Consider the following 12518-nt stretch of genomic DNA (forward strand, 5'->3'; position numbering starts at 1 on the left):
GTTCTTCCCTGAGAGGGAAGAGACTGGGAATGAAAGCAGCCAAAGCTGTTTCAATTCAAAACCTTGGTGGACTGAAATGGATCCAAATAATCTCATAAGATTATCTGGCATTGCACAACAACCACCAACTCGAGCAATTTCCCCAAAGAAAAATATTTGGGACTTGCCAATAAGTGTTACAATTCTCAGGATTCAGAGATGGCTTCTTCAATGCCATCTCACAATTACCTCCTACAAGGTGGCTGGGAACACCTGATCTCTCAATGAGGCCTTAACCTCTTAGATGCAGCTTCTCAGTCCCCTTCTTCTCCATGTTATCAACCAGAATACACTTAGGGCACAATCCTAACCCCATAAGGGCAATGCAGCTCTGAGGTAAGGGAGCAAACATTCCCTTACTTCGAGGAGGCCTTCATGAGTGACACCCAACTGCAGGATGCAGCACACGTCCCACTGGCACTGCTATGCCATTGCTAGAAAGTACTGACATAAGGGTTAGGGTTGCGCCCTTAAAGTCACACAAACTAGCTGCAGGCTACTCTTATACAAATCAGTGTGGTTCTGATACAGTGAGAGCTATTCTCTTTGCAGAGACATGCAAGGTACTTTGCCCAGGTTTCCTTCCCAGAAGACAACCTGTTGCACCGCACACAGGTGTGGTCAGGTGTTCGGTGCCCCAGTGTTCTTTTGAACAAAGTCATGTAGTTATTGAGGAGATCCCTGGAAGCAATACCAGCAAACAAATAGCATGAGCATGGAAGCAAATCCCAAACAACAGAGGATGTCTTCTATTAATTGCATTTTAGTAGTGTATGGTTGGAAACCAGAGTTTGAAAAGCTTTTGGGGTGATTTCATTAACCTAGGAAATAGAGGTATTTGGAATAATAGGCAGGGCTGCCACACAACAGGGTTAAAATCTCATCTTTTTCCATCTACTTACCCTTCCATATAAGCAGTAATTCATACAGCAAACAGATTGCCCATCTGAATATGCCTGGGTAGGGGAGACATGATTGAGATGTACAAAATTATGCAGGGGATGGATTGAGTGGACAGAGGGATGTTCTTTTCTCTCGTACACCAGAACTAGGGACATCCACTAAGGCCCAAATCCTAACCAACTTTCCAGCTCTGGCATAGCGGTACCAATGGGATGTGTGCTGCATCTTGTGGTTGGGGGGCACTCATGGAGCCCTCCTCAAAGTAAGGGAATGTTAGTTCCCTTACCTCAGAGCTTCATTGCCCCTTATGTCAGTGCTGGTAAGTGGGTTAGTATTGCACCCTAAAACTATCAGGAGTGCTAGAGCAGAGGGAAGAAAATATTCCTTTACCCAGCATATAATTAATCTGTGGAACTCCTTGCCACAGGATGTGATAATTTCTTTACCCAGCATGTGATTGACCTGTGAACTCAGGATGTGGGGATGGCACCTGGCCTGGATGCCTCTGAAAGGGGATTGGGCAGATTCATGGAGCAAAAGTCCATCCCAGGTCACAAGCTGCGATGGTCTGAGCCGCCTGCTGGTGTTGTGGCAGCGGCTGCCTCAGGATGCAGGTCTCTTGCTGTCTGTGTGCACCCTGAGGCACCTGGTGGCCCCTGTGAGACACAGAGGGTTGGGCTAGCTAGGCCCTGGGCCTGACCCAGCAGGCTGTTCTTATGTTTCCCCTGCAGCCCACCTAGTGACTTCCCGCAGTACCAAGGGCACAATGCAGCATCGTCACTCTAGACGTTTCCTAGCTTTCCCGCATCCGCTCTAGGCCTTTCCTCTCTATGGTGCTCCCCTTCTCCCTGTCAAGGCTAAAGGTTGCCGCCCACCCCCTCCCCTGCGGCTCTTATTGGTCAACTCGCTGATCCGGAAGCTGGAGCGTGTTTTTGCTTCCGGCGCGGCGAAGGCAGAACAGAAGAGGATGTCGGAGTACGAAGGCGTTCAGCGGGGCCCCCTGCGCCTGAAGGGGGAAGGAGGGTCCGCAGCGAAGCGGTGAGGGGTCTATGGGGGTGGAGCTTCCGCTCTGGTGAGGGGCTTGAGAGGGAGGGGTGGGCCTGTGGGGATCCAAGGGGGGCCGTGGCTGTTTGGCCAAGGGAGCATTCAGAATGGGAGCCCAGGTCTACCCAGAAGGCCCAGGTGGGAGCCCAGGTCTACCTGCCCAGCAACCCCTGGCCACAGACGCCCAAGTTCAGTGGGAGCCCAGATCTACCCGCCTGGAAGAGGCAGCTCCAGAGGGCAGTCAGAATGGGAGCGCAGGTCTACCCAGCAGGCAGATCTGGGCTCCAAGCCCAGGTCTTCCTGCCCAGGGAACCTCAGCCACAAAGGCCATTCAATTCAGCAGGGAGTCCAGGACTACCTGCCTGGTTGATCTGGGCTCTGGAGTTGGTAGTGCTCATGGCCCCAGCCTACCCCCAAACATCAACACTGGAACTGCCCTGAGTAGCCCCAGGGGAAAGGCCCTTTCTTGAGCAGAGGAAGGAAGGCCCAAGACAGGTACTTGCTCTGTTTGAGGCTGGGTGGAAACCATCTCGGGCTCATTTCAGTGGTCATGAAGAACCAAAGAGACAAGAAGAATAGCTCAAGGTGGTTGAATTATTATTATTAAGAACATAAGAACAGCCCCACTGGATCCAGCCATAGGCCCATCTAGTCCAGCTTCCTGTATCTCACAGCGGCCCACCAAATGCCCCAGGGAGCACACCAGATAACAAGAGACCTCATCCTGGTGCCCTCCCTTGCATCTGGCATTCTGACATAACACATTTCTAAAATCAGGAGGTTGCGCATACACATCATGGCTTGTACTCCATAATGGATTTTTCCTCCAGAAACTTGTCCAATCCCCTTTTAAAGGCATCTAGGCTAGACGCCAGCACCACATCCTGTGGCAAGGAGTTCCACAGACCAACCACACGCTGAGTAAAGAAATATTTTCTTTTGTCTGTCCTAACCCGCCCAACACTCAATTTTAGTGGATGTCCCCTGGTTCTGGTATTATGTGAGAGTGTAAAGAGCATCTCCCTATCCACTCTGTCCATCCCCTGCATAATTTTGTATGTCTCAATCATGTTCCCCCTCAAGTGTCTCTTTTCTAGGCTGAAGAGGCCCAAACGCCGTAGCCTTTCCTCATAAGGAAGGTGCCCCAACCCCGTAATCTTCTTAGTTGCTCTCTTTTGCACCTTTTCCTTTTCCACTATGTCTTTTTTGAGATGCAGCAACCAGAACTGGACACAATACTCCAGGTGTGGCCTTACCATCGATTTGTACAACGGCATTATAATACTAGCCGTTTTGTTCTCAATACCCTTCCTAATGATCCCAAGCATAGAATTGGCCTTCTTCACTGCCGCCGCACATTGGGTCGACACTTTCATCGACCTGTCCACCACCACCCCACGATCTCTCTCCTGATCTGTCACAGACAGCTCAGAACCCATCAGCCTATATCTAAAGTTTTGATTTTTTGCCCCAATGTGCATGACTTTACACTTACTGACATTGAAGCGCTTCTGCCATTTTGCTGCCCATTCTGCCAGTCTGGAGAGATCCTTCTGGAGCTCCTCACAATCACTTCTGGTCTTCACCACTTGGAAAAGTTTGGTGTCGTCTGCAAACTTAGCCACTTCACTGCTCAACCCTGTCTCCAGGTCATTTATGAAGAGGTTGAAAAGCACCGGCCCCAGGACAGATCCTTGGGGCACACCGCTTTTCACCTCTCTCCATTGTGGAAATTGCCCATTGACACCCACTCTCTGCTTCCTGGCCTCCAACCAGTTCTCAATCCACGAGAGGACCTGTCCTCTAATTCCCTGACTGTGGAGTTTTTTCAGTAGCCTTTGGTGAGGGACTGTGTCAAACGCCTTCTGAAAGTCCAGATATATAATGTCCACGGATTCTCCCACATCCACATGCCTGTTGACCTTTTCAAAGAATTCTATAAGGTTCGTGAGGCAAGACTTACCCTTACAGAAGCCATGCTGACTCTCCCTCAGCAAGGCCTGTTCATCTATGTGTTTTGAGATTCTATCTTTGATGAGGCATTCCACCATCTTACCCGGTATGGATGTTAGGCTGACCGGCCTATAGTTTCCCGGGTCCCCCCTCTTTCCCTTTTTAAAGATAGGCGTGACATTTGCTATCCTCCAAACTTCTGGCACCGTGGCCGTTTTGAGGGACAAGTTGCATACCTTAGTCAAGAGATCTGCAACTTCATTCTTCAATTCCTTAATAACTCTTGGGTGGATGCCATCAGGGCCCGGTGACTTATTGATCTTTAATTTATCAATGAGGTCTGAAACATCTTCTCTTTTAACCTCTATCTGACTTACCTCCTCGGTCAGGAGGGGCTGTTCGGGCAGCGGTATCTGCCCGAGGTCTTCTGCCGTGAAGATAGATGCAAAGAACTCATTTAATTTCTCTGCCATCTCTAGGTCTCCTTTTATCTCCCCTTTCCCTCCCTCACTATCCAGAGGGCCAACCACTTCTCTGGCGGGTTTCCTGCTTCTAACATATTTGAAGAAGCTTTTATTATTCCCCTTAATGTTGCTGGCCATGCGTTCCTCATAGTCTCGCTTGGCCTCCCGTATCACCTTCTTACATTTCTTTTGCCACAGTTTATGTTCCTTTTTATTCTCCTCATTAGGGAAAGACTTCCATTTATGGAAGGAAGCTTCCTTGCTCTTCACAGCCTCTCTGACTTGGCTGGTTAGCCATGCGGGCACCCTCCTGGATTTAGTGGAACCCTTCTTTCTTTGCGGTATACTCCTCTGCTGGGCCTCTATTACTGTTGTTTTAAGCAGCCTCCATGCACTCTGGAGAGATTGGACTCTTTTTACCCTTCCTTTCAACCTCCTTCTAACCAGCCTCCTCATCTGGGGGAAGTCTGCCTGTCGGAAGTCAAGGGTTTTTGTTAGAGATTTGCCTGGTATTCTTCCCCCAACATGCATGTCAAAACGGATTGCAGCATGATCTCTGTTCCGCAATGGCTCAGTAATGTTTACATCTCTAACCAGGTCCTGCGTACCGCACAATATTAAATCCAGAGTCACCTGTCCTCTGGTGGGCTCCGTGACTAGCTGCTCTAAGCCACAGTCATTTAGCACGTCAAGAAATCCGGTTTCCTTATCGTGACCAGAACACAAATTGACCCAGTCAATATGAGGATAATTGAAGTCCCCCATGATTACAACCCTGTCCTTCCTTGTCACCTCCCTGATCTGTTTCCTCATTTCAAGGTCCCCATCCGATTTCTGGTCTGGAGGACGATAGCACGCCCCCAGTATTACATCGCTGCACAAGCCTGGTAATTTAACCCACAGAGATTCTACGGTGGAGTCCGACCCACCTTCAATCTCTACTTTGCTGGATTCTATCCCTTCCTTAACATAAAGGGCCACCCCACCTCCAACACGTCCCTGCCTGTCCCTCCTGTAGAGTTTATAGCCCGGGATTGCGGTATCCCACTGATTCTCCGCATTCCACCAGGTTTCCGTTATGCCCACTATGTCAATGTTTTCCCTTGTCACCAGACATTCCAGTTCTCCCACCTTTGCCCGTAGACTTCGGGCATTCGCATAAAAGCATTTGTACACTGAATGCCCTAGGATGGGCTGCTTATTCGCTCCTTTGTCCCCGCATCCTCTGTGTGCCAAACCGTCTATCACATCCCATCACGCTACCTTTCCCAATTTCTTCTCCTACTCTGCCTTTGTCTTGTTGTTCTCTAACCTCCCCATCCTCATCCCATAGGGATGAGGAGTCCCGACCTGGATGCCCCTCGGCTCCTGTCGGCCTTTCCCCAGGGATCAGTTTAAAAGCTGCTCTGCCACCTTTTTAATGTTATGCGCCAGCAGTCTATTTATTTATATAATAATATATTATATATTTTATATATAACCAGATACAACCAGATACCTGTATCTGAGAATTATAGCAGTATATTATTTATAAAATAAATAATAATAATAATTATTATTATTATTATTAAATACAGTTTTGCAACAAAAAAATTTACCAAGTGGTTTACATCAGTGTTGGTACCACTAATGGTACCTGAGGTGGTATCTGGTGGTGCTCACGGAACAAACAACAGTAGAAGGCTCAGCTTGGCAGGCAGATCTCCAAAGTATGTTTTTCCATGCTTAGAAAAGCCCTCCTCTCCGCCTTGAGTTTCTTACTGGCGTTTTTTGCGTCACATCTGGCCTTCCAATCAGAAGTAACTGGCGATGATGCTGTTGCCAGTTCCTTCCTGGGGTACTTCGAATAGGTGGACCATGTGAAGTAGTGTAGCTGAGGACAAATGCTGAGAAACGCTGGTTTATGTATTTGGCAGTGGCACCCTGTCCCAAAAGGTCTCACAGTCTAAAGAGACTCCAGCAAAACCATCACTGGAAAAGATGCTCTGCTGGGGTGAAACCTGTATCTGCAAATCTAGGGGAAGCAAGTGTAAGGAGAAGTTCTGACAATTCTGTAATGTAGTTCAGTGATCATCTCCTTGTATTTAAAATTGGGGTGGGCATTTGAATACCCTTGCCTCGGGCATGTTAGCAGAGCTGAGGGATTAAAGCAGACTCACACACTGCAAAACTTACTTTGTTAAGAACTTGAACATAGAAAGAACTGCAACCAGTGTTGCAAGCAGAGAACAAGACAGGAAAAGGAGTCTGTCAAGAGGTCTAGTAAAAGTAAGAAAGAGCAACCCACAAGCCCCTGGAGACCAACTCCGTTTTCCTGATGGAGGTCAACATTTCCAGACTTACTGAATGTACACTGGGTGGCACTGCTTATAAGCTGTTATCTCTCCCGTTGTCAGGTGTGGGGGCTTACAACCACTTTCTTCAACAGCTGTCCAGCCTTCTCTTTAAGCCACTTGGCAGCTGCACAGCTGAGATCAAGCCCCTCGTAGCTGTTATTATTGCACTCCAGAGCTTGGCAATAAAGTCATTGCTGAGCGCTCTAGAGCTGTCCCCACACAGCTTCATTGGGGTTCCACACATTCCCTTGAGAAATTACAGGGAACATGGCAGCAGTTACCTTCTCCTTGCTCTTTCATGGCAGAGTGCAGCATCAGGGATAAAACTCTCCATTCACAGAACATAAAATGTTGTTGTTCAAATACAGAGAGAGAGAGCGCAAAGTTAGAACAGTGACATAATTACCATCTTGGTGGAAACAAGAGCAGGAAAAGCTATCATACCACACAAAACACATCCCAGGTTGCAGCAAAGGTTAAATACTGCCTTGGAGTTGGATGTTAAGCCTGTTTTTGATGGGTTAATTTCCCCCAAGAATTCAGGTTTGCAGGGTGGCAGGGATCCTCGATAAGCAGGTGCTGACCATGGCCATGAGTCCTTTTGAAAAGCTTTGTGCCAACAGCACCCTTTTTGAGAAAGGCAAATCTGACCAGTGTAACACAAGCCTTAGTCACAACCATGCTGGATTATTGTTGTGTGCTGTATGTGAGGCTACCCTTGAATTGCATCCAGAAACTATAGCTAGTACAGAATACTGTGGCACAAGACTTTGTGAGGACCTGTGCATTGGGAATGTATTGCTCCCAGCATATATCAGCTTCCTTGGTTGCCAGTATGCTTTAGGTTCAATCCAAGGTATTGGTTCTTTCGCCACTTGTTGAAGACTTTGTTTACACAAGCATTTGGTTGAGCGCCTCCAGTTTTGATGATGCAGTTTGTTTTTTATTATGTATTTTTTGTTTTAAACTATATTTTGTGTTTTAAAGTGAACTGCCTTGAAGGCCTCTTAGAAAGTGGGAAATTGCATACAAATGCCCAGATAAATAAAATGGTCGTCTTGGCCCTCATCATCCCCCATTGAGAGCTGATTGTGCACCTGTGTGTGCTTGAAGCACAATGTGCCCATCCCCCTAAATGCCAAATCGAGATCCCAAATAAAATAGCAAAGCAAGATATGTGTGAGACTTGTGTCTTTTAGCCCTTTATTGGGAAGGATTTAATTTGCTAAGTATAATCGATCACACCACCTGCCTTTTTAGGAAGAAGAAGAAAGAGAAGGAAAAGAATAAAATTGTAGATCAGACTGTGAGCAGCAAGAATCAGGAGGAGAAGAAGCGGGCTTTGGACAAGCGAACTCCAGCACAGTTAGCCTATGAGAAGACCCAAGAGAAGAGGGTAAGTGTAAGGAACTTTGAAAGAAAGGGGTAATGACCAGCTTTGGGGAGGGAGGTGAGACTAATTTGATCTCTTTCTTCAGCTGGCAGTACAGAATGTGGGCATAGGCCTGAAAGGAACAAAAGTAACCCCTCCTTTGTTTCCTTCCTGTAGCAAATAGAACGGATCCTGAAGAAAGCCTCCAAAACCCACAAACAGAGAGTTGAGGTAACTTGCTTCTTGGTCCCAAACTCCTGGCACAGTTAGCCTGACTAAATGCAGTGCTGCTTGGGGGAGGCCTTTACTGTGCGTAGGCACAGAGATCCCTGGGGGCAAGGATTGAGAGATAAAGCAAGGGAGGGTCAAGGGGGGGTACCAGCAGTCGATGAAGGAGAAGAGATGAAACCCAGATACTAATTATGATGTGAGCAGGTGGGGAACTTGCAGTAGCAGCCACCTAGGACCAAGGGGCCAGCACTAAAATGTTTTGAGAGAGGTTTTAGATAGTCTAATCTTAGATTTTCACTCTTTTTCATCTCATGGCACACTGGCAAGGCACTAGAATGGTCAAGGCACACCATCAGTTTTTTTACCATTGACAAGGCACACTGTGCTGCCAACGGGGGGGGGCCTCACATCCCCCAATGGCCCTACTAATAAATGACCCACCCTAAAATTCACGCAGCACACCAGTGTGCTATGGCAGTGGTTGAAAATGGCTGGCCTAATCAGCTAGATTGTATTCACCTATTTGGATTATAAACTCTCCTCTTTGGTTAGCCGATAAGTAATGGCTGTCCCCGTTTCTCTAGGAAGCTCAGTTCTTACAGTCTTGTAGAGAACTATTCTGCATTTCCCCCCTTAACTTACCCCCAGATCACAGAAGTTACCTGAGTGGTGGATATGGCTAGGCCTTTGACCAGCAGCAGTTCTTTCTTGCACTGCATGACTGGGGTGATAATGAAAATCATTTAAATGAGTTTTCTTAAAAGTTAAAAAAAAATGTAACAAGGTAGAGAACTTCACTGTCCTGGGCAGTGGTGTTGAAGCTACAAGGTTATAGGCAGTTGCCACTGGACAGGAGAGTAGCAGAACTCTTTTAGTCTCCTAAGAGGGGAAGATGTCAGCTACACCCCTTTCAGAAACCCAGTTAAGAATGAGTTTTCAGTCTTCTCCAAAATTACTCCTTGGAATGGTTCTGTAGGTTTGTTTTGGACAGTCAGGAACCAAGAGAGAGAACCTGGACCTGAAGCAATTCCAGCAACCATCCTCTGTCCACTGAATGTAGTTGAATTTACCACCAAGTTAGGATGCTGTTTGCAGAGTCATTTCTGTTGCACTCACCATGCATGTTTCCTTTCCTAGGATTTTAATAGACACCTGGACACCTTGACAGAACATTATGACATTCCCAAAGTCAGCTGGACTAAATGAGCATCTTTTAGCTGCTGGAGTTATCTTCAAAAATATGCTGATGTTGTGTTTCATAAACCAAGTTCTCGTCTTTCATTTTTTTCTGTTCCTTGTTCAGAATAGCTGTGGCTTAATTTACTTAAGTCAATGGCAGCATTTTTTGGGCTGTAACCACCGTTCCCTCTTTCATTCTTATTGTTGTATCTATAAAAGATTTGAATGCAATTTCCCTCAGTTAGACCTAGCAGCTCAACTATAAAATGTTGGTGTTTGAAAGCAATATAACTATAAATATTAATGCTAGCAGCTGTTTTCTAGAGTGCTGAACATGTGACTTACATAATTAATTAGACTCTATTTTCATGTTGCTCGCCAGACATGAATTTGAAACAAGGATTCTTTGCCAACATATCTCTTGGGGCCATTTATCCTTTCCTGAACTCATAAGGGAAAGCTTCCTTTTTAATTAAGTCACTAGCTTGAATGAGGCCTGTACTCTCTCATTTTAGGGATGAAGTAGAAGGTGTGGTATGTCCACCAGGAGAACTGCTACTGTTAATTGGATTTGCATGTTGCAAGTGACTGAATAAATAAAGTAATGACTGCTGGTTTCTAAAACTTATTAAAATTATGGCTGCACTGGCCATGAGCCAAGGATACCAAGGATAATACCACAACCCAATAGTTGCACAGTGAAAGCCAAAAGGACTCAGATGCAACACAGATACCTTCATAGGGGCACAAAGCTAGCTGAGCCTGGACCTGGTGAAGTTTTGTGGGTGAGGTAGGAATAAGTCTCTGCTAGATGTAGCCTTAAGAGGTTTTTAGGTAGCATCTCACTTGCTGGGAATACAGAATAACCACAATGCCCATATTAAGTCTGCAGTGGCTTTCTTGCAAGAGATATTCCCCACAAAAAGAGGTAGTTATAATTAACATAACTGCCTCAACAACTGCGCTCCACTCACTTGCACATAGACAGAATGCTTCTTTTGCCTGAAGGGGAAGACTGCTCCCCCAAACTGGAGTGATTGTGGATTTACAGCCCAATCCTATCCACAGTTGCCTGAGAGCAGGCCCCATTGACTCTAATGGGACTTACTTCTGAGTAGATATGCATAGGATTGGGCTGTTAATCTTCCTGGGGCCTTGTCTGAAAGCATAATGTACTTACTGTTTCTGGTCAAAATCTGGATGAGAAAGCACAGAAAAGTTGCCCCTGTACACACCTCTACCTTTTGTCCCATCATAGAAAGTCAAGACACACCCATTTTATTTTTATGTATTCCTTGCTCCAGTGACCCTGGAGAATGTAAACTAGTAAGCACATCTAAGATACGCACAGCCTGTGTAGGTCCGGAGAGAAGTAAACTCAATGCAAGAAAATATCTTCTCCAGTAAGGCTTTTAGCCCAAGTGGAAGCACCTATCACTATTAATACAAAGTAATACTCCATAAACAGGCATGTATATGTAAAAAACAATTTATTAGATCCAAAGCTAAAAAGCTACAGCCATGTTACAGGATGCACTCAGAGCAAGTCAGAAAATTTCAACTGGATTCATTTGCTCATCTTCCCACCTCCTTGCAAAATTTAATAAATACAGAAGTAAAAAAGCTGTTTCCCAGAGTACAATACATTTTAACAAGCTTAGCAAAAAGGAAAAGTTCAATTGGTTTTAGTCCATTTCTCAGGAGATGGAGCCAACAGACAGTATTTTGGCACACTTCTGTAAACCAGGAAGCCAGAGACTAGATGCAGCCATGTAACTATTTAAGACATCCAGTCAATATGTGGAATGTTTAGACTAAACTTCTGTTTTATGAACATAATACATTTGCAAAAAAGTACACAGGAATACAAGGAGGTAAGACTTCCTGCCACCACGGACAAAATACTGCCATAATGAGCTGATAGATGACCCCCTGGGCATCAATAGGTAAATGCATTTCATACTGGCAATTCCTGCCATAGGAAGAAGCTACCGGCCTCTCTGTTTTCACAGAACCATCCTGTAAACCTTTAAGGGGCAATTTTTGTATTCCAGTATGCAGTCTAGCACCCTTGGAATAGCCCTTATATAAAAAGGGAATGTATGCAGCTTTCCAGTTTCACAACATGTCATATAGGGCATGATAGGAACATCATAAGTTACATTCAGTCTGTGCCCAAAGCTGTAATATTTAAAGGTGAAAGGAGGGGGAGGTGGAAGCATTTGGTCCCTTACTATCTGCTCTTTGCATGATTTGAGAGAGAAAGAAAGAAAGAAAAGAGGTGGGTGCAAGGAGGCAGCTGTCACTCCTAGCAATGACCGATGGGGCTTTCTTGGTCTTCTGAAGTCCAGATGCTTCCCCCACGGTGTTATATACTGCCAAGTTCACTTAGGGTTTGATCCAGCGTTCGGTGCAAAGTCAAGCTCTCTTCTTTTGCTAGGGCAAGTTTTTCTGGTAAAAGTTAATGGGAGAAATAGTTGCTTAAAGAACAGTGCCTAACTGTGACCTGCATATTCCACACCCCAATTCTAACTGCATGTTAAAAAACAAAAGGATAGCCCTAGTTTGAATTTTTTCCCCATATTTATGCCCAATGTGTTCTTTCCAAAGACCAGTGCTGAGGACATATTTGCCCATACATTATATCGAGACCTAACAAGGAATCAATATTTTTAAACTAATGTCACACACATTAGAGGAGCTGGGCTGTTGAGACACATTTCTACTTGATGCAGACATTAAGAAACTTGGCAAGAGCCAGTTTTGTGTAGCAGCTCAAACATCTGAAAGAGGTTGGCTCTGGTTTTGGTCTCCACATGGATAGGGTAACCTCATTTCACTGGGTAGGACTCAGACAAGATCAAGTAAAACATACTGCAACATTCCTGACTTTGGAATAAAACTGTTAGTATAGTGATTCCTAAATTCAAGATCTGCAGTGTACAAAGGAGAAAAGACTTGTTCTTTGAAAAGAAAAAAAGAGCCAAGAAGCAGAGA

At 45.6% G+C, this 12518-nt stretch overlaps 1 protein-coding gene across 1 annotated transcript; it reads left to right on the forward strand.

Moving 5' to 3' along the window:
* The first annotated feature begins 1868 nt into the window (after positions 1-1868).
* On the forward strand, positions 1869-9867 carry FAM32A (family with sequence similarity 32 member A). The gene is made up of 4 exons (XM_066635215.1): positions 1869-1980; positions 8000-8135; positions 8289-8342; positions 9480-9867. The coding sequence occupies exons 1-4, from the start codon at positions 1910-1912 to the stop codon at positions 9546-9548; spliced, it is 330 nt and encodes a 109-aa protein (XP_066491312.1). The 5' UTR covers positions 1869-1909; the 3' UTR covers positions 9549-9867.
* The last annotated feature ends 2651 nt before the right edge of the window (positions 9868-12518 follow it).

Source organism: Tiliqua scincoides, chromosome 8 (genome assembly GCF_035046505.1).
Source record: "Tiliqua scincoides isolate rTilSci1 chromosome 8, rTilSci1.hap2, whole genome shotgun sequence".
Classification (NCBI taxonomy): Eukaryota; Metazoa; Chordata; class Lepidosauria; order Squamata; family Scincidae; genus Tiliqua; species Tiliqua scincoides.